This window comes from Triticum urartu, chromosome 5 (assembly GCF_003073215.2).
Source record: "Triticum urartu cultivar G1812 chromosome 5, Tu2.1, whole genome shotgun sequence".
NCBI classification, from domain to species: domain Eukaryota; kingdom Viridiplantae; phylum Streptophyta; class Magnoliopsida; order Poales; family Poaceae; genus Triticum; species Triticum urartu.
This window is the reverse complement of record NC_053026.1, coordinates 386,444,965-386,467,828: the sequence shown is the minus strand read 5'-3', so window position 1 is coordinate 386,467,828 and position 22,864 is coordinate 386,444,965. Positions and strand designations below refer to the sequence as shown.

Genomic DNA, 22,864 nt, shown 5'->3' with positions numbered 1-22,864 from the left:
AGCAGACCGGTCGTCCTGTTCAGTACAGTACGTGCACCCAACCTACCTTTTTGCCTCCTCGTGAATCCTCTAGCTAGCACAGCCAGAGCTAGCGAATTCGTTTCAAATTAAAGAATGCAGGTACGTACATGCTAGTCCTTTGCTTTGCTTTGCTGCTAGTACGCTACTCGCGCGACACTGTCGATCCATCAACACGTAGTACATTACAAGCTTCCGCACGTGCAAACTTTGGACACTCCAGCTATATATATATATATATAATTATATATGCACACACGTATCATGTACTACTATGTTTTTTTGTACATGTTCCATTCCTTATGGCCTAAGCTTACGCGGCGGCGCAGTGCGTCAAGGAAAGAAGAAAGAAATATATTCGATCAGGCGTGGGGGGTGCAAAGTTTGGAGAAATGCGCGCGGAATCTCTGGCAAGTATATTTTAAATGCACGTATGCGTAGTACGTGGAGTACCAACCCCCAAAGGCAACTAAAAAAAAGGCGATCTGCTAGTTCGTTCCCGCGGCATGATTATTCTTGACCCTTGAGCCGGTATCGACGTGACGCCGCTGTCGCTTCGATTTGCCCGGCTGCCGGCCGGGACACCTTTCGTGCCCGGGGAGCTCCGAGCTGAGCTCTCACAAAAATCTTGTGAAGCCGAGTGATTGCACCGTGAGATGAGTGTGTCGCACCTTTCTACGGTGCTTGATATGATAATCCTATCTTAATCGTGCCACGTAATCTTTCACGGTAACTTGATGAAAGATTTGTTGTTAAAAATACCATCTTTTAGTTAAGAGAAGGCAAAGCCTTTTCTTTGGTTTCTCTTTTCTTCATCTCAGCATTTATCCTACGTAGCAGTGTTAAGATAGCACCATTGTATATGCCCTAACATGTTTTAGAAACATATTACCCAGGAGTTCCGCCGGCCGATTACCCGCCGTGGGATATGCAGCCAACGGATGTTAACACTGTTCAACTCTCAATAAGGTTATACTACAAGTAAACTTGTGAGATATCAATGAAAACCAAGTTACGGTGGGTACTCACGAAAACCATGTGAAAACAATGTTTTGAAGCTTCGAAAAAATATATATTAAAAACAAAGTATGTTAAGAAGGTGATACTCTATCAGCATGTTTAAACTAAGTTAAAACTTAAATGGATAGTAAAAAAAAGGTACAATTTTTAATTTTTTTCATGGAAAACTCTGTAGAAACCAAGTTTAAAAGTTTCCAATAATACCAAAAACAATACAGTATGTTCAGAGTGTGCCGTTCCATTAGCATGTGAAACTCAAAGTTCAAGCATAAGTTCATTTACGAGGTATTAAAATAATATTCAGCAATGAATATTGACGTTTAGTGTTCTGCGCTATTTATAGTTGAGTTTGTTATTTTCATATCTCAGAAAAGAATTTGTGTTTGAACTTGAAATTCCACATGCTAATACAATATCACAAAATAGGGTTAAATAGGGTTTTCCCCCGCTTTAGATTATAAAGCAACCATCACAACAAATTCAACTGTCGCGGCAACAAAAGGTCCCGCCAAAGAAACGAAAATAAGTTGCACAGGCATAACAGAAGACAGCAACGAACGGATCGCTGGGGGCAACAGCCAAACAACCCCAAAAGAGAGGATCAAAGTCTAACTAATCTGGCTCGGTGGTGGAGGTGGTAGCGGTGAGCGTAAGGCCGAGATGACCTGTCGATGAAGTCCCGATCACGCCGCTGCTGAGCGGTTCTCCATACCTGTAAGAAGCCAGATAGTTGTAATATAAATCAGTCGCACGAGGATGGAATCACATGCCTCAATCACGAGTTTATTGCGAGCCGTCCACAAACGTCCATGCAATCGCCCCTACCTACCTACCCACAAGCTAGGGCGTGTCCTGGCGTCTGTTTAGGACGCCTGAAATAAATCGAGAGGTTATCATTGGTTCATTCACACGAATCACCTCCCTGACACAGCTCCAGAGGAGGACTGCCGTCGGGCAACGGAAGAAATAATGGTTGGAGTCTCCGGTATGGTACAGAGGGGGCATAGGACCATCCCGGGGCCATTCCGTTCTACCTTCCGTACCGTTCCGTACCCGATGGTAAACGGCCCCTCACCCATTGCCATAGAAAGATGCGAATCTTCAACGGTAGCTTAATCTCCCAGAGAAGGGTCATTTCGGTTGGGCCCGGGGTGGCTAGCATGGCGCGGTATAGGGACTTGGTAGAAAACCTCCCACTTGGTTCCAGGGACCAAGATAATGAATCTTCCTCCGAGGAGGAAGGGTGAAGAGCAATGCATTGAAGCATCTCATCCCATTGGGCCCATTCTAATGGTCCAAAAGTACGGCGGAAAGCTATAGCCCCTAGGTCAGTGAGGGCCGCATGCACGGATAGGTGCGGTCGGACATAAATAGAGAAGAGCGCGTTGAAACGCCGAGCAAATGGTCGGTCACCCGACCAACGGTCCAGCCAGAACAGGGTGTTGGTGCCGGTCCCTACCGAGATGGATGTTCCAATCCGTAGGACCGGCATAAGTTGGATGATTGCCTGCCAAAACTGGGAGCCACCCGACCGGGGGGCGAAGGCCAGGGGCTGTCCACGTAGGTACTTTGCACGGATGACTTGAAGCCATAGGCCTCCATCTCCCGTCTCAATGTGCCATAGCCACTTGGAGAGCAAGGCTATGTTCATTCGTTTGGACGAGATGACCCCCAAGCCTCCTTGGTCCTTTGGCTTGCAAATCTCAGATCATTTTACCATGTGATACTTTTGTTTATTATCTGGGCCCGCCCAAAGGAACCGGGCCAAGTACTTGGTGACTTCCTGATGAAGGGATTCATGCAAACTATAGAATCCCATCAGGTACATAAGTAGGCTAACCAAGGAAGAGTTCATCAACACGACCCGGGCCACGTTGGATAGCCACCTCCCTTGCCATGGTTCGATCCTGTGTTGGAGTTTGGACACCGTGGGGCGAAGGTCCTTTGCCTGGAGGCGGGAATCGCTAATCGGGAGGCCAAGGTAGGTGGTCGGGAACGAGCCAAGACGGCAGTTCAACCTATTGGCTATGCGCCGGGATTCTTCCTCTGAGTATCCTAGTACCATTACTTCGCTTTTGGCAAAGTTTATTATCAGGCCCGACATCTCTTGAAAACACAAGGGTAGAAACTTCAGATTTTGGATGTCAGTATCCGAGCCCTCCACCATGAGGATGGTGTCATCTGCATATTGGAGGTGAGTAATACCCCCGTCATCGACTAAGTGCGGGCATACCCCCTTGATATGGCCCGCCCGCCGACCTTTGTCCAAGATTGTGCCAAGAGCATCCACAATCAGGTTGAACAAGAAGGGGGATAGGGGATCACCTTGGCGGACCCCCTGGGCAGTGCAGTGTTGGAAATATGCCCTAGAGGCAATAATAAATTGGTTATTATTATATTTCCTTGTTCATGATAATCGTTTATTATCCATGCTAGAATTGTATTGATAGTAAACTCAGATACATGTGTGGATACATAGACAACACCATGTCCCTAGTAAGCCTCTAGTTGACTGGCTCGTTGATCAATAGATGGTTACGGTTTCCTGACCATGGACATTGGATGTCATTGATAACGGGATCACATCATTAGGAGAATGATGTGATGGACAAAGACCCAATCCTAAGCCTAGCACAAGATCATGTAGTTCGTATGCTAAAGCTTTTCTAATGTCAAGTATCATTTCCTTAGACCATGAGATTGTGCAACTCCCGGATACCGTAGGAGTGCTTTGGGTGTGCCAAACGTCACAACGTAACTGGGTGGCTATAAAGGTACACTACAGGTATCTCCGAAAGTGTCTGTTGGGTTGGCACGAATCGAGACTGGGATTTGTCACTCCGTGTAAACGGAGAGGTATCTCTGGGCCCACTCGGTAGGACATCATCATAATGTGCACAATGTGATCAAGGAGTTGATCACGGGATGATGTGTTACGAAACAAGTACAGAGACTTGCCGGTAACGAGATTGAGCAAGGTATCGGGATACCGACGATCGAATCTCGGGCAAGTATCGTACCGCTAGACAAAGGGAATTGTATACGGGATTGATTAAGTCCTTGACATCGTGGTTCATCCGATGAGATCATCGTGGAACATGTGGGAGCCAACATGGGTATCCAGATCCCGCTGTTGGTTATTGACCGGAGAGTCATCTCGGTCATGTCTGCATGTCTCCTGAACCCGTAGGGTCTACACTCTTAAGGTTCGGTGACGCTAGGGTTATAGAGATATTAGTATGCGGTAACCCGAAAGTTGTTCGGAGTCCCGGATGAGATCCCGGACGTCACGAGGAGTTCCGGAATGGTCCGGAGGTAAAGATTTATATATGGGAAGTCTTGTTTTGGTCGCCGGAAAAGTTTCGCGCATTATCGGTATTGTACCGGGAGTGCCGAAAGGGGTCCGGGGGTCCACCAAGGGGGTCCACCTGCCCCGGGGGGCCACATGGGCTGTAGGGGTGTGCGCCTTGGCCTATATGGGCCAAGGGCACCAGCCCCAAGAGGCCCATGCGCCAAGAGATAAGAAGAAGGAAGAGTCCTAAAGGGGGAAGGCACCTCCTAGGTGCCTTGGGGAGGTGGGACTCCTCCCTGGCCGCACCCTTCCTTGGAGGAAGGGCCAAGGCTGCGCCTCCCCCCTCTCCCTTGGCCCTATATATAGTGGGGGGAAGGGAGGGCAGCCCAACCTAAGCCCTGGCGCCTCCCTCTCCCTCCCATGACACATCTCCCTCCTCCCGCAGCGCTTGGCGAAGCCCTGTTGGAATCCCGCTACTTCCACCACCACGCCGTCGTGCTGCTGGATCTCCATCAACCTCTTCTCCCCCCTTGGTGGATCAAGAAGGAGGAGACGTCGCTGCTCCGTACGTGTGTTGAACGCGGAGGTGCCGTCCGTTCGGCGCTAGGATCATCGGTGATTTGGATCACGACGAGTACGACTCCATCAACCCCGTTCTCTTGAACGCTTCCGCGCGCGATCTACAAGGGTATGTAGATCCACTCCTTCCTCGTTGCTAGATGACTCCATAGATAGATCTTGGTGACACGTAGGAAAATTTTGAATTTATGCTACGTTCCCCAACAGTGGCATCATGAGCTAGGTCTATGCGTAGTTTCTATGCACGAGTAGAACACAAAGTAGTTGTGGGCGTTGATTTTGTTCAATATGCTTACCGTTACTAGTCCAATCTTAATTCGGTGGCATTGTGGGATGAAGCGGCCCGGACCGACCTTACACGTACTCTTACGTGAGACTGGTTCCACCGACTGACATGCACTAGTTGCATAAGGTGGCTAGCGGGTGTCTGTCTCTCCCACTTTAGTCGGATCGGATTCGATGAAAAGGGTCCTTATGAAGGGTAAATAGCAATTGGCATATCACGTTGTGGTTTTTGCGTAGGTAAGAAACGTTCTTGCTAGAAACCCATAGCAGCCACGTAAAACATGCAAACAACAATTAGAGGACGTCTAACTTGTTTTTGCAGGGTATGCTATGTGATGTGATATGGCCAAAACGATGTGATGAATGATATATGTGATGTATGAGATTGATCATGTTCTTGTAATAGGAATCACGACTTGCATGTCGATGAGTATGACAACCGGCAGGAGCCATATGAGTTGTCTTAATTTATTTATGACCTGCGTGTGAACATAAACGTCATGTAATTACTTTACTTTATTGCTAACCGTTAGCTGTAGTAGTAGAAGTAATAGTTGGCGAGGCAACTTCATGGAGACACGATGATGGAGATCATGGTGTCATGCCGGTGACGATGATGATCATGGAGCCCCGAAGATGGAGATCAAAAGGAGCAATATGATATTGGCCATATCATGTCACTATTTGATTGCATGTGATGTTTATCATGTTTTTGCATCTTGTTTACTTAGAACGACGGTAGTAAATAAGATGATCCCTCATAATAATTTCAAGAAAGTGTTCCCCCTAACTGTGCACCGTTGCGACAGTTCGTTGTTTTGAAGCACCACGTGATGATCGGGTGTGATAGATTCTAACATTCACATACAACGGGTGTAAGACAGATTTACACACGCGAAACACTTAGATTGACTTGACGAGCCTAGCATGTACAAACATGGCCTCGGAACACAAGAGACCGAAAGGTCGAGCATGAGTCGTATGGTAGATACGATCAACATGAAGATGTTCACCGATGATGACTAGTCCGTCTCACGTGATGATCGGACACGGCCTAGTTGACTCGGATCATGTAATCACTTAGATGACTAGAGGGATGTCTATCTGAGTGGGAGTTCATAAGATGAACTTAATTATCCTGAACGTAGTCAAAAGGTCTTCGCAAATTATGTCGTAGCTCGTGCTTCAGTTCTACTGTTTAGTTATGTTCCTAGAGAAAATTTAGTTGAAAGTTGATAGTAGCAATTATGCGGACTAGGTCCGTAAACTGAGGATTGTCCTCATTGCTTCATAGAAGGCTTATGTCCTTAATGCACCGCTCAGTGTGCTGAACCTCGAATGTTGTCTATGGATGTTGCGAACATCTGACATACACATTTTGATAACTACGTGATAGTTCAGTTAAACGGCTTAGAGTTGAGGCACCGAAGATGTTTTGAAACGTCGCGAAACATATGAGATGTTTCGAGTGCTGAAATTGGGATTTCAGGCTCGTGCCCACGTCAAGAGGTATAAGACCTCCGACGATTTTCTTAGCCTGCAAACTAAGGGAGAAAAGCTCAATTGTTGAACTTGTGCTCAGATTGTCTGAGTACAACAATCGCCTAAATCAAGTGGGAGTTGATCTTCCAGATGAAATAGTGATGGTTCTCCGAAGTCATTACCACCAAGCTGCTTGAGCTTCGTGATGAACTATAATATATCAGGGACATATATGATGATCCTTGAGATATTCGCGATGTTTGACACCACAAAAGTAGAGATCAAGAAGGAGCATCAATTGTTGATGGTTGGTGAAACCACTAGTTTCAAGAAGGGCAAGGGCAAAAAGGGATGCTTCATGAAACGGCAAATCAGCTGCTGCTCTAGTGAAGAAACCCAAGGTTGAACCCAAACCCGAGACTAAGTGCTTCTGTAATAAGGGGAACAGCCACTGGAGCAGAATTACCCTAGATACTTGGTAGATGAGAAGGCTGGCAAGGTCGATAGAAGTATATTGGATATACATTGTGTTGATGTGTACTTTACTAGTACTCCTAGTAGCACCAGGGTATTAGATACCGGTTCGGTTGCTAAGTGTTAGTAACTCGAAATAAAAGCTACGGAATAAACGGAGACTAGCTAAAGGTGAGCTGACGATATGTGTTGGAAGTGTTTCCAATGTTGATATGATCAAGCATCGCACGCTCCCTCTACCATCGAGATTGGTGTTTGCGTTGAGCATAGACATGATTGGATTATGTCTATCGCAATACGGTATTCATTTAAGGAGAATAACGGTTACTCTGTTTATTTGAATAATACCTTCAATGGTCTTGCACCTAAAATGAATGGTTCATTGAATCTCGATCATAGTGATACACATGTTCATGCCAAAAGATATAAGATAGTAATGATAGTACGACCTACTTGTGGCACTGCCACTTAAGTCATATCGGTATAAAACGCATGAAGAGGCTCCATGTTGATGGATCTTTGGACTCACTCATTTTTGAAAAGTTTGAGACATGCGAACCATGTATATTGGTGTATATGCATGAAGAAACTCCATGCAAATGGACCGTTTGGACTCACTTGATTTTGAATCACTTGAGACATGCAAATCATACCACATGGGCAAGATGACTGAAAGCCTCGTTTTCAGTAAAATGAAACTAGAAAGCAACTTGTTGGAAGAAATACATTTTGATGTGTGCAGTCCAATGAGTGCTGAGGCGTGTAGTGGATATCGTTATGTTCTTACTTCACAGATGATTTGAGTAGATGTTGAGTACATTTACTTGATGAATCACGAGTCTGAATTATTGAAAGGTTCAAGTAATTTCAGGGTGAAGTTGAAAGATCGTCGTGACAAGAGGATAAAATATCTATGATATGATCATAGAGATGAATATCTGAATTACGAGTTTGGCATAGAATTAAGACATTGTGGAAATTGTTTCACAACTAATACAGCCTGGAACACCATAGTGTGATGGTGTGTCCGAACATCATAACTGCACCCTATTGGATATGATGCATACCATGATGTCTCTTATCGAATTACCACGATAGTTTATGGGTTAGGCATTAAAGACAACCACATTCACTTTAAATAGGGCACCACGTAATTCCGATGAGATGACACCGTATGAACTATGGTTTAGAGAAACCTAAGCTGTCATTTCTTAAAAGTTTGGGGCTGCGACGCTTGTGTGAAAAAGTTTCAGGCTGATAAGCTCGAACCCAAAGCGGATAAATGCATCTTCATAGGACACCCAAAACAGTTGGGTATACCTCCTGTCTCAGATCCGAAAGCAATAAGGGATTGTTTCTAGAATCGGGTCCTTTCTCGAGGAAAAGTTTCTCTCGAAAGAATTGAGTGGGAGGATGGTGGAGACTTGATGAGGTTATTGAACCGTCTCTTCAACTAGTGTGTGGCAGGGCACAGGAGTTGTTCCTGTGGCACCTACACCAATTGAAGTGGAAGCTTATGATAGTGATCATGAAACTTCAGATCAAGTCACTACCAAACCTCGTGGGATGACAAGGATGCGTACTACTTCAGAGTGGTACGTGATCCTGTCTTGGAAGTCATGTTGCTAGACAACAATGAACCTACGAGCTATGGAGAAGCGATGGTGAGCCCGGATTCCGATAAATGGCTCAAGGCCATATAATCCGAGAGAGGATCCATATATGAAAACAAAGTGTAGACTTTGGGAGAACTACTTGATGGTCGTAAGGCTGTTAGGTACATATGGATTTTAAAAGGAAGACGTACAATGATGGTAGGTATCACCATTAAGAAAGCTCGACTTGTCGTTAAGATGTTTTCCGACAAGTTCAAGGAGTTGACTGCGATGAGACTTTCTCACTCGTAGCGATGCTAAGAGTCTGTTGGAATTATATTAGCAATTACTGCATTATTTGTGAAATCTTGCAGATAGGATGCCAAAAACCATTGTTTCCTCGACGATTTTTGAGGAAAGGTTGTATGTGATACAACCGGAAGGTTTTGTTAATCCTGAAAGATGCTAATAAGTATGCAAAGCTCCAGCAATCCTTCTAAGGACTGGAGTAAGCATCTCGGAGTTGGAATGTATGCTTTGATAAGATGATCAAAGTTTTGGGTGTATACAAAGTTTATGAGAAACTTGTATTTCCAAAGAAGTGAGTGGGAGCACTATAGAATTTATGATGAATATATGTTGTTGACATATTGTTGATCGGAAATGATGTAGAATTTATGGAAAGCATGCAGAGTTATTTGAAAAGTGTTTTTCAATGGAAAGCCTGGATTAAGCTACTTGAACATTAAGCATCAAGATCTATAAGGATAGATCAAAACGCTTAATGGTACTTTCAAATGAGCACATACCTTGACATGATCTTGAAGGTGTTCAAGATGGATCAGTCAAAGAAGGAGTTCTTGCCTGAGTTGTAAGGTATGAAGTTAAGACTTAAAGCTCGACCACGGCAGAATAGAGAGAAAGGACGAAGGTCGTCCCCTATGCTTAAGACATAGGCTCTACAGTATGCTATGCTGTGTACCGCACCTGAAATGTGCCTTGCCATGAGTCAGTCAAGGGGTACAAGAGTGATCTAAGAATGGATCACAGGACAGCGGTCAAAGTTATCCTTAGTAACTAGTGGACTAAGGAATTTTCTCGATTATGGAGGTGGTAAAAGAGTTCGTCGTAAAGGGTTACACCGATGCAAACTTTGACACTAATCCAGATTATTCTGAGTAGTAAACTGGATTCGTATAGTAGAACAGTTATTTGGAATAGCTCCAAATGTAGCGTAGTAGTTGCATCTACAAGATGACATAAGAAATTTGTGAAGTACATACGGATCTGAAAGATTCAGACCCGTTGACTATAACATCTCTCACAAGCATAACATGATCAAACCCAGAACTCATCGAGTGTTAATCACATGGTAGTGTGAACTAGATTATTGACTCTAGTAAACTCTTTGGGTGTTAGTCACATGGGGATGTGACCTTGAGTGTTAGTCACATAGCGATGTGAACTGGATTATTGACTCTAGTGCAAGTGGGAGACTGTTGGAAATATGCCCTAGAGGCAATAATAAATTAGTTATTATTATATTTCCTTGTTCATGATAATCGTTTATTATCCATGCTAGAATTGTATTGATAGGAAACTCAGATACATGTGTGGATACATAGACAACACCATGTCCCTAGTAAGCCTCTAGTTGACTAGCTCGTTGATCAATAGATGGTTACGGTTTCCTGACCATGGACATTGGATGTCATTGATAACGGGATCACATCATTAGGAGAATGATGTGATGGACAAAGACCCAATCCTAAGCCTAGCACAAGATCATGTAGTTCGTATGCTAAAGCTTTTCTAATGTCAAGTATCATTTCCTTAGACCATGAGATTGTGCAACTCCCGGATACCGTAGGAGTGCTTTGGTGTGCCAAACGGTCACAACGTAACTGGGTGGCTATAAAAAGGCACTACAGTATTCCGAAAGTGTCTGGTTGGGTTGCACGAATCGAGACTGGATTTGTCACCCGTGTAAACGGAGAGGTATCTCCTGGGCCACTCGGTAAGGACATCATCATAATGTGCACAATGTGATCAAGAGTGATCACGGGATGATGTGTTACGAAACAAGTAGAGACTGAGTGCCGGTAACGCGAGGATTGAGCAAGGGGTATCGGGATTACCGACGATCGAATCTCGGGCAAGTATGTTACCTAGACAAAGGGAATTGTATACGGGTGATTAAGTCCTTGATGACATCGTGGTTCATCCGATGAGCATCGTGGGGAACATGGTGGGAGCCACATGGGTTATCCAGATCCCGCTGTTGGTATTGACCGGAGAGTCATCTCGGTCATGTCTGCATGTCTCCTGAACCCGTTAGGGTCTACACTCTTAAGGTTCGGTGACGCTAGGTTATAGAGATATTAGTATGCGGTAACCCGAAAGTTGTTCGGAGTCCGGATGAAGATCCCGACGTCACGAGGGAGTTCCGGAATGGTCCGGAGGTTAAAGATTTATATATGGGAAGTTGTTTTGGTCGGGAAAAGTTCGCGCATTATCGGTATTGTACCGGGAGTGCCGAAAGGTCCGGGGGGTCCACCCAAGGGGGTCCACCTGCCCCGGGGGGGGCCACATGGGCCTGTAGGGGTGTGCCCGCTTGGGCCTAATATGGGCCAAGGGGCACAGCCCCAAGAGGCCATGCGCCAAGGAGTAAGAAGAAAGGAAGAGTCCTAAAGGGGGAAGCACCTCCTAGTGCCTTGGGAGGTGACTCCTCCCTGCCGCACCCTTCCTTGGAGGAAAGGGCCAGGCTGCGCCTCCCCCTCTCCCTTGGCCCTATATATAGTGGGGGGAAGGGAGGGCAGCCCAACCTAAGCCCTGGCGCCTCCCTCTCCCTCCCATGACACATCTCCCTCCTCCCGCAGCGCTTGGCGAAGCCCTGTTGGAATCCCGCTACTTCCACCACCACGCGCGTCGTGCTGCTGGATCTCCATCAACCTCTCCTCCCCCCTTGCTGGATCAAGAAGGAGGATACGTCGCTGCTCCGTACGTGTGTTGAACGCGGAGGTGCCGTCCGTTCGGCGCTAGGATCATCGGTGATTTGGATCACGACGAGTACGACTCCATCAACCCCGTTCTCTTGAACGCTTCTGCGCGCGATCTACAAGGGTATGTAGATTCACTCCTTCCTCGTTGCTAGATGACTCCATAGATAGATCTTGGTGACACGTAGGAAAATTTTGAATTTATGCTACGTTCCCCAACATGCAGAAGTAGGGGCCAACCTCCCCATTGATATTGACCGCCGTACGGCCGGACGTAACCAGCTGCATCACCCAAGCTATCCAATATGGGTCAAACCCACGCTTCTCCATGACCTCACGGAGGAAGGACCAGTGGACCGTATCATAAGCCTTATGGAAATCTATCTTGAAAAAAACCGCACGGAGGTGTTTCCTCTTGACCTCATGGAGGATCTCGTGAAGCACTAGAACCCCATCGAGAATGAATCGGCCTTTAGTGAACGCCGACTGGTTCGGGTGATGGATCCTTGGAGCCAGCAGAGCCGCCCTAGTGGCGTACCCTTTAGCTAGGATCCTAAAGATCACGTTAATCACCGTGATTGGGCGAAATTGGCGAATATCCGATGCCCCCTGGACCTTGGGAATTAGAGAAATGATCCCATAATTCAGGCGAGATACATCAAGGGTTCCCCTCGAGAACTCCCGGAATAGCTCCATAATCTCACCCTTGATGGTGTGCCAGAAAGTTTGAAAAAACCGAACCGGGAGACCGTCTGGGCTTGGGGCAGAGGTCGGGTTCATGGACTTGATGATGGCCTCTACCTCAGATTCCTCAAAGGGGTTAAGGAGGGTTTGGTTCTCTTCGGAGGAAACGCGGAGATGCTCCTCCCAGAAGTTCTCAGCTAGCGCGAGGCCCCCTCGCGTCTGGGCGGAAAACAGGGTTGTATAGAACCCATCAACATGAGCCCGAATCTCATCTGGGTCCTGTAACAATCGGTCCCCATCCCAAAGGATGGGGATGGTGCAACGTCGCCTACGGCCATTGGCGATGGCCTGAAAATAAGCCGTGTTGGCATCGCCAAACAAGACCCAATTGACAGCGCCACGCTGGCGCCAGTATTCTTCCTCTTTGGCGTAGATGTCAGTGAGGGTATCTTCCAGACTATATCTCAGGGACCACTCCTCCGAAGATAGACCTGGGCCGTCCGCCCGAATGTCAAGAGCTCGGATCTCCATTAGTAGAGCCTGCTTCTGGACCCGTAGGTCTCGTCCAATATTTGCACCCCACCCCTTCATAAATTGTCGGGATCGCTTGGCCAGGTGATGCCATTCGTCCATGACTGACATAGTCCGGTGAGGTTCAGCACGAGCCGCGATCCAGTGATCTCGGACGACCGTAATGAAGTCCGGATGGCGAAGCCAGAACGACTCAAACCGAAAGCGAGGGGGCGGTCGGGGGCGCTCATCCCTGGATGATAGTAGGAGTGGTACATGGTCGGATCCAATCCTAGTGATGGCCTGTAGAGTAGCTAAGGGAAACCGGAGTTCCCATTCAGGGGATATAAATACCTGGTCGAGAACACTTCGGGTCGGATTCACCTGTTTATTAGTCTAGGTGAAGCGGGCTCCGACCCTATCTAACTCCCGGAGCTCGAGGTCGGCAATCCAGTCGTTAAAACGTTGCATGCCTGACTGGTCAACCCGACCATTATTCTTGTCTGCTACGGAGCGAAGGAGATTGAAGTCACCCCCAACGATCACGGGGAGAGTGGCCACCCTAATCTTGGCATGCAGTTCGGCGAGGAAAGCGGCGGAGCGGCTATGGTCAGCCGGGCCATAAACGACAATCACTTCCCATTTGAAGTTAATTGCTCTCTCCCATACTTCCATACTCACGAAGAAATCTCCGCGATCCATGGAGCCAACCTCAAAGGTGTCATCCTTCACCCCGAGAAGGATGCCACCGGAGTGTCCCGCCACCCCACTAGATGGCAACCAGTGCCATGCAAACAAGTGTCTGCTCAATCGATCAAGTTCCGAGAGAGAGAACTCGGTCCTCATCGTTTCTTGGATTGCCACTATATCAATATTCTCTTCACGCATGTAGTCCACTAGTTGGCGACGCCGACCATCATGGCCGAATCCGCGAAGATTCCAGAAAAGATGCTAATACAATATCACCTTCTTAACATATTGTGTTTGTTTTCAGAATTTTTTCAAAGCTTTAAAACATATTTGTCACTTGGTTCTCATCAGTTTCCAATAGATATCCTCTCAAAAGAAGGGGCATGTATTTAATTTGGTATGCGATTTGGCATCTCCTTAGCATCCTCATGGAAGTTTGGAGATGGTATTTAACAATTTAGCCACATAGATATAGGTATAGCTATGCTACAGAGCTAGCTTGGGATTTATGCCAGTGCAGTCAATATTCACAATGTACTACTTTTGAGGGTATTGATGGTGCAAATGAAATCCATATCACTTAGCTAGTTGTTGCTAGTATGGTATGTTATTTAATTTCTCTTTTATATGCTGATTAGTGGAGGTCTATCATGTCGGAGATTAGCCATTGATTAATATTCCAAATTCCATTGGCCGGCTAGGTGTTTGTTCAATTTTTGTCATTCAACATTGCAGAACATCCTTCTTTTTGGATTGAAAGAATTTATTCTAAATAAGGTTAGTATTCACATGAGTCATGAAAATTGACTACCACTGGGCACTATAACTCCTCCGAATCAATAGAGACATATGATCTCTTTGACCAATGTCCAATTATTTATTGGTCGCTATCTCACAAATATAGTGCTGATTGCTTTGTTTCAATAGTGATGGTCGTTATGAAAAAGATATTATTTTTAAGTTCACTTCTGCTAGCTTTATCTAATTGCAAATAACTTGTAGTTGCAGACACCTTCAATTATTCTGCTACTTAACGCTAATTGCTATGGGTAGGTGCCATAGCAACAGGATCAATGCCAACATTTATCCAAAGGAAGTGGAAACAGAATTGGTCGAAAGAGGGGCGGCTGGTTGGGGATTAAAGAGGTTAGGCATCACCTTCAAAGTAAACTACCATGCTTCAGATGAGTAGCTAGGGTCTTTTCACATTTCCACCTTAGATTCCAAGCCAGTGTCACAATCATATTAGTTTACTTTTCAATATGGGGTAAAAGAGAGTAGCTTTCAGTCTTTCACTAACTCGAAAGATGGATTTTGTCTGCAACTTTCGGTTCATCTTTATTTTACTTCTAGATGTATTAAAAATCATGGTTCCTTTGTCATGCCGACCCCTCAACAAATGTAGCTTGGTACCATACGAAAAACATAAAATGAGTTGTGGTCAATTGGCCTTTTTTAAGAAAAAAGAAAGATAAAATGCATTTTGAAAATATATGAAAATTATTGTTTTTGAATAAGTGCATATACATTCTCATTATATATTCAGTAAATTTTACAAAACATGTTTCTGTGAGGGCTACATAAAAGTAACAAGTATGTGGATATATGATGGATCTACCCTTCAATACTACATATAGATCCAGACATTTATTGTTGTGCGGCACACAAATGGATTTTTTTTATATGGTATGCAGATCGCATCTACATGTAGGTGCATGTGAGGTCTTTTCAAAAAATTATGACAGTTTAAGTTGATCTCCTAGTGACCCAGAAGCCAAAACGGTTCAATAGGTACTATGTGTGGTGTGTCTATGTTCACCACTTAGTTATTCTATGGGTTTAAAATATATAATCCCTCCGGTTCTTGAAAGCTGCCATTTAGGATATAAATGTTGTCACACTTTCAAATATTTCACTACTAATATCTATAAATATAGTTTGATTTGACACTTGAAAATCATGTATGTGAATTTCTCAAATAGTAGTGTTAGAAGATAGAATTATTTTGTATTTTACAAATATAGTAACAGAAACTAGTGGTCAATTTTTTTTAAAAAAATTTGTGTCATTGTTCAAAACTACAAGTTTTAGCAAGCAGAAGGATGCTAGAAGATCATCTAAATTCACTAGTTTACCATTCATTTTCATGATAAAGGACGTAGCTTCCACTAACTTGAAAGATGGATTTTGTGATCTTGAAGTATTGAATAAGTGAGATTATGGTTCCTCTGCCACGCCACTTTCCGACCACTAAATTTGACTTGTTGGCCAGCAAGTCATCTCCCAATGAGCATTTTTTTTCAGGAATCTCTCAACAATCGGAGCCAAATCCTGGAGGAGGTTTGATATATGTAATATACTACCTCCCTGTCACAAATATGTGACGTTCTCAGGTTAAAACAACGACGTTTTGGACTATGACAGGGCTTCAAGATGTAACTTTGGCTACTAATTAATATCTTAATATATGTAAAAGACCAAGACATTTATAAGTTTACTAGTAATATTTTTTAAAACAAATATGCATATGACTTCTATAATTTCCATATGAATAACCAAAATGATATTGTTTGACTTGGGGCATGTCCAAAACATCACATATGTATGAAAGGGACGGGAGTTTGTGATTATGTTTTAAGCTTTGTCTAGTTGTAGGTTGTTTGTTTTATCCTTTCTTTCAAATCGACTACTCTGGTCATTATATTTTTATGAAATTGAGATTTCCTTATTATGATTTCTTTTTACTATTTCCATGTGCATTCGCATAATGCATAATACCTATCAGATATAAACACACAATTTCAATTTGACACCAACACATTCCACACTGAAGATATTGCTATTTTTCTCTTCTGATGCATGGTAGGAATTCTGCTTATTTTCTTAGGTGTAAAACTTGAACCGTACAGAGAGAACCTACAAGAACAAGGGTCACCAAAAGCAGCTTAGAAAAGCAACAACAAAACCAGAAAACCTAAAACACATTGCTAGGAAAACTCAATTATTCTTATCATGGAGACAATTCTATAAAAGGCTAAATGCCTATAACTGGCCATTTCATTGGCCAAGTAGATTTTTTCTTTCGAGCAACCGGCAGGAGCTCTGCCTTTTCATTGAGAAGAAGAGAATCGACCAGTTTATAAAGAAAACTGGCCGAAAACTGATACATCTGTGATACACACACACGCCAGCCCCGAAGCTGCGCACCACTCGAGTCGACGACACTGTCACCCAAGTGACCAGAGACGACAACCTACAATAGAACAATGGGCTCCGGAGCCGCCGCTCCGACATCCACACCGGCCCCGAGGCCACGCACCAGCCTAGTCGATGGCTCCGCCGCCCTAGAGGCCAAAGCCAACACCCAACGCACACGAGATCACCGCCGCCGCTGCACCGGCTTCCACTCCGGCCCCGAGGCCGCGAACCCACCTAGTCAATGACCATGTCGCCCTCGCGACCAAAGCCAACCACCACACGAAGGAGATACCCGGAGCCGCCGCTCTGACTTCCACGCCAGCCCCGAGGCCGCGCACACGCCTAGCCGACGACGAAGTTGCAAAGCCACAGAGCCACCACCAGCAGATGAAGGACCGGACGTCCAAAGGCGTCGCCCCCACGAGGGAAGCGACGAGGAACGCCGCCGACGCCCACTGAAGGACCGGACGTCCAAAGGCGTCGCCCCCACGAGGGAAGCGACGAGGAACGCCGCCGACGCCCACTTCGGCCAAGGCCGAAGTTTGGGTTTTCACCCGAAGAGCCCGTGGCTGAGATGACGAGGGAGGTGAAGGGGCTCCACGACGCCACCTCCAACAAGGGAACGACATCCTAGGACGTCGTCGACGCCGGCATCGACCGAGGTCGAGCTAGGCTTTCACCCGAAGCTCATCAAACCCATCTTCACCACAACCAATCACCACCGGCGGCGGCCGAGCACTCTACACCGATCACCACCGCCAACCGCCTCTTACACGGCAAGCAAAACCACCACGGCACCACGCGCCGTCATGGCAGCCCCGCACCCACCGCCAAGAGCGGCACCGCCGCGCCGCCATCCTCCCTCCTCGCTGCCGTAGCCAACGCGCCGCAACGCCGCCCACAGCCCGCCGAAGTCGAGGTTGACCACCACGCACCAGATCCGGGGCAGCCTCGCCCGGATCCGCGCCCCGAACGCCGCCGGGACCCAGCACCAACAAGCTGGGAACACCTCGAGCCGCTCTCCCACCGGCCGCCACACACCAGATCCGCCGGAGCCCCGCCCGGATCCGCGCCCGCCCGTCCCGTGCGACGCCGCCGCGTCGCCGTCCTTTTCCGTGGCACGCCGCCACCGCCACGGACCTGCAGCTCCCGGCCGGAACCGCCACGTCCCGACCAGCCTGCCACCCGCGGTGGCCCGCCGCAGCAGCCACCGGCCGCGCCAGATCTGGGCTCGGGCCCCAGACCCGCGCCGTCCACACTGCAGCGCCAATGGAGCTCGCCGGTGCGCCACATCACCCCCGCCACCGCGTTCCTGGTATTGACGATGTATACTTAGAGCTTAGAGATTCCCCTACTCTACTCTTCCGAAATGTCAATGGCGGAGTAGGAAGACCAACGTCTAGCTTGCAACATATCCTTCGTGAGCACACGACAATGTACCACAAGCCGACCTAGAAATATGCAATTATTATTTTTAGATGGGCATTCCAAGTGGCCACCTGGATAACAAAAATTGTCAACAAAAACTTCTATGTTATCGTCGCATCATGCCGATACGATAGCACAAGAGTTCCATACCAAGCCTTTCAGAGCTTTGTCGTTCACTTGTTTTTTGTGCATAATGCCCGTGATTTAATTTGGAGGATAGATGAAAACATCTCGAGTTTTATAGCAAAATTACAAAATGGCGAACGCCTTATCTCAAATGAAGAAACACAATGAGCATCTTATTCAGGCAGAAGTGTCATTAGAAAATCCAAGACCTGACATGCAAATTAAGGATATGGTTATCCTAAACGCAACGAGTACCAATAATGATGGAGTCTATGAGCAATGAGTGAACCACTTCTGGCAGCATGCATGCCGGGCATGGCCAAGAGGAGTTTCTTTGCCCCAAAGGTTTCAGTGAATTGAGGGACATGCTGTATGCAAGATGGAACAAGGAGGCTGGCTGGTGAACCAACCATGACAGAGTTTTGTAAGACCTGTAAAGTGGGGCCCGGCTACCCAATCAGGGAGCTCAGCCAACAAGACGTGGCAGCTGGCAGCCCCAGATTGGTCCTAGGATGACTATGTGGATCCCCTCTCTCCCCGCTGGCACCAACCAGCACACAGCGAACGCATGACCTTGGTTTTCTGTTGTATGCATTGCCCTTTGGAAACCGAAACCGAAACCAGTTGGGAGGCTGGGGCCAGCTCAATGCAATGCAATCATAAGGAACACACCACCGCGCAATTCTCGCAGCCCCGTAAAGTTGCTGACAAATGTTTAAGTAGACGATGAGTATCTACGTAGTCACTTGTTGAAATGCCTAGAAAGACAAGTGTTTAGAAACGGAGGGAGTATATTGCATGAAGAAAACTACTGTAACTGAGAAACAAGCTAGCCATGCACGCGAGAAGAAATGGATCAGGAGGCGCCCGGCACACGGTACGTCTCCACTTGCTTAGCGCGGGGGAGAAACGTTACTGATAACAATGGCCTAGCTTTATGCCCTACCTTTACATTACAAGTCCATATTTATTTCTGAAGTCGGTTGGGGTCGACCGGAGGGATTCAACAAAAGGTACAGTGCGAGCACCAACCACCAAGGCAGGCAGGTACGGCGAGGGGCAAGGTATCTTGGGAAGCTTCTGGCGGGCATCAGAAAAATACGGAGGCGGGCAGACGGCCGGCCGGCTCGCCGCTAGCTGTGCAACAAAACAAAGCAAAACAGATTCCGGAAAGCAGGCAGCTTTGGTAAGGCTTTGCTGGGTAGAGTACCGCCTTGCCACAAAGCCACCCAACAACTGCCAAGGGCCTATATATATAGGGACAGACACCAACCCATCTTGTGTCCATCAAGTCTCCAGCCATCTCATTTGTAGCTAAGCTTTGGTGAAGTTGTGCTGTCAGTGCGACCGTGTGACCAACTGATTCAGGAAGAGAGCAGAGCCTGATTCGTCCGGTCCTTGGGTGTTTTCTTGACTCTGTTTCTTGTTGCTTTCCTTGACAAGACAAATTGGACTGAGAGGATGGGTGTGGGCGGCACTCTGGACTACTTGTCCGAGCTTCTCGGCGGCGGCGGCCGGCGCCGGAGCTACAAGCAGAAGAGGAAGCAGTTCCAGACGGTGGAGCTCAAGGTCAGGATGGACTGCGACGGCTGCGAGCTCAAAGTCAGGAACGCCCTCTCCGGCATGAAAGGTATGCATACATACACATATCCTACCTTTCAACAACTCAAAGAATCACGGAATGATGATGTCCTTTCAAAAGAATTATGGCCAAGAAAGAAAAATGCTGGAAAACTGAGAGGCATTTTTATTGTTGTGCTTGCTGCAGGGGTGCAGTCGGTGGAGATCAACCGGAAGCAGTACAAGGTGACGGTGCAGGGGTTCGTGGAGCCGCACAAGGTGGTGAAGCGGGTGCAGGCCACCGGGAAGAAGGCCGAGATCTGGCCATACATCCCCTACAACCTCGTGGCGCACCCCTACGCCGCGCAGACCTACGACAAGAAGGCGCCCCCGGGCTACGTGCGCAAGGTGGACGCCGTCATGCCCGTCGCCAGCTACGGCGGCCCCGGCGCCGGCGCGCAGGAGGAGCGGCTCACCACCATGTTCAGCGACGACAACCCCAACGCCTGCTCCGTCATGTGAGAACCTCCGTGAAGCGAGAGACGTCGATCGAGCTCGAGGTCATGTGTTCTTGGTGGCGGTGACATGTATGTATGTGGCTCCGGACAGAGTGTATGGCATGCGTGTGCTGTTTAGATTGTAAATTAAGAGGAGAGTAAAGAGCGTATATATGTTCGGATTAGTCTTTGTTTTTCAGGTTTCTGTCTGATGCATGTGTGCTGGAATCTCAACCTTTTTTGATCTTTTGCACGGTTAGATCTTTCTTTTCGTAGATTGTTGATTTTGAGCATGGTACAGTCGAAGACGTTCACATACACACACAATTATTAGATCGTTGATTGTTTACTGTAACCTAACAGAACTTTAACCATCGGCAATTTTACCAGATCATAACTTTCAATCAACCATTTAAAACGAAAGACTGCTTTGAAGATAATTACCAGAAACAACTAAATGGATGGATTTTCGCAGAAACTAAAGATAACCGCAAACTTCCCTATGACTATGATTGGAGTTGTGTGCATGTACCTTTTTAGTGCGCCCATGCGGGCGCGTCAACGTCGCAAGATTTTGAGCAGATGCTTTTCTTACTTCTATGCTCCCTTTATTGGAAGAATTTGGTGTCTACAATAGCTTTTGATCCACCGAGCAAATGTCATATCAGAAACTTCCATGGATATTTAAAGCACAACAGATCTATTTTTTTCGTAAGTGAAGAAGTGGCACTCCTTCGGGCCTTGAAGGGTATGTTTTGTTATATGCATGAATTTTGTGCACTTTACATATGTGGCCCGACTCGGCCAGGTTGAGTGAAAACAGGCAACAAACCATGGTTGAGCAGAACGCAGTCATGGTGTTTGGTTGCAAGCCTGTTCTAAGATAATGCAAAGCATTGCTAATTGGTTACATGCCTTGCATGTGGTTTGATAACCTCACTATTGAAGTGTGAGTTTACGAGCACACACACAGAGACACAACATAAACAACTAATAACAGGTGTAGCATAAACCAGAGTCTTAAACATACACTAATAAGCAGTTAAGTTGACAAACAGTTGTGACAAAGTCTTACACTACTAAACATCCAACGCAAAAGTCTCCAATTGGTCCAGAGATAACCTCCTAAAGATCCATGGGAAATGCCTCATTGTGCCTCTTGCACCTGGTCACCACCTCAACTCCGTCATCATTGAAGACAATCACCTTCAAGGTGTTGGGAGTCGCCAGCTTGAAGGCGATGAGGTACCCGTCTTGATCTACTGAGCAACGACGAAGGGGGCATAACCCTTATCAAGGGTGAGCTTGTTGTTGATCGTCCGGACTGTGACCCTCCAGGCGCAGCCGGTGTTCGTCCTCAGCATGAGTTCCTTTGGGATGGTGGTCAAGTGCTTGGTGAACTCAAGGTGCATCGACAGGCACTCCAACTTGGGTGCAAGGATGACCTTGCAGAAGTGTCTTAGGAAAACGTCCTCATGGAAATGGTCGTAGTTGTTAGGCCTCTTTGGGCGCTACCGAGCTCAACTTACTGCTGCTTCTTGAGCTTGCGTTGGTTTTTCCCTTGAAGAGGAAAGGGTGATGCAGCAAAGTAGAGATAAGTATTTTCCTCAGTTAGAGAACCAAGGTATCAATCCAGTAGGAGGTACAAGCAAGTCCCCAATCTATGCACCTGCACAAACAATCAAACACTTGCACCCAACGCGATAAAGTGGTTGTCAATCCCTTCACGGTCACTTGCAAAGGTGAGATCTGATAGAGATAGATAAAACTAAACAAAAGATAAAATATTTTTGGGTTTTTTGGTTTATAGATCTGAAAATAAAAGATTGCAAAATAGTAGATTGGAAACTAATATGATGGAAAATAGACCTGGGGGCCTTAGGTTTCACTAGAGGCTTCTCTCATGAAGGCAAATAATACGGTGGGTGAACAAATTACTGTCGAGCAATTGATAAAAAAGCGCAAAGTTATGACGATATCCAAGGCAATGACTATGCATATAGGCATCACGTCCGTACCAAGTACACCGACTCCTGCATGCATCTACTACTGTTACTCCATACATCGACCGACTCATGCCTGCATCTAGAGTATTAAGTTCAAGAGAACAGAGTAACGCATTAAGTAAGATGACATGATGTAGAGGGATAAACTCAAGCAATATGATGAAAACTCCATCTTTTTATCCTTGATGGCAACAATACAATACGTGCCTCGCTACCCCTACTTTGTCACCGGGTGAGGACACCGCAAGATTGAACCCAAAACTAAGCACCTCTCCCATTGCAAGAAAAACCAATCTAGTTGGACAAACCAAAATACAAAGATATCAAATCATGCATATAATAATTCAGGAGAAGTTTCAAATAATATTCATAGATAATCTGATTATAAATCCACAATTCATCTGATCTTGACAAACACACC

General features: G+C 46.3%; 1 protein-coding gene across 1 annotated transcript; it reads left to right on the top strand.

Annotated features, from left to right (window-relative positions):
• Positions 1-19,389: 19,389 nt before the first annotated feature.
• Positions 19,390-20,636, top strand: LOC125509198 (heavy metal-associated isoprenylated plant protein 23). The gene is made up of 2 exons (XM_048674112.1): positions 19,390-20,010; positions 20,149-20,636. The coding sequence occupies exons 1-2, from the start codon at positions 19,842-19,844 to the stop codon at positions 20,460-20,462; spliced, it is 483 nt and encodes a 160-aa protein (XP_048530069.1). The 5' UTR covers positions 19,390-19,841; the 3' UTR covers positions 20,463-20,636.
• Positions 20,637-22,864: the final 2,228 nt, after the last annotated feature.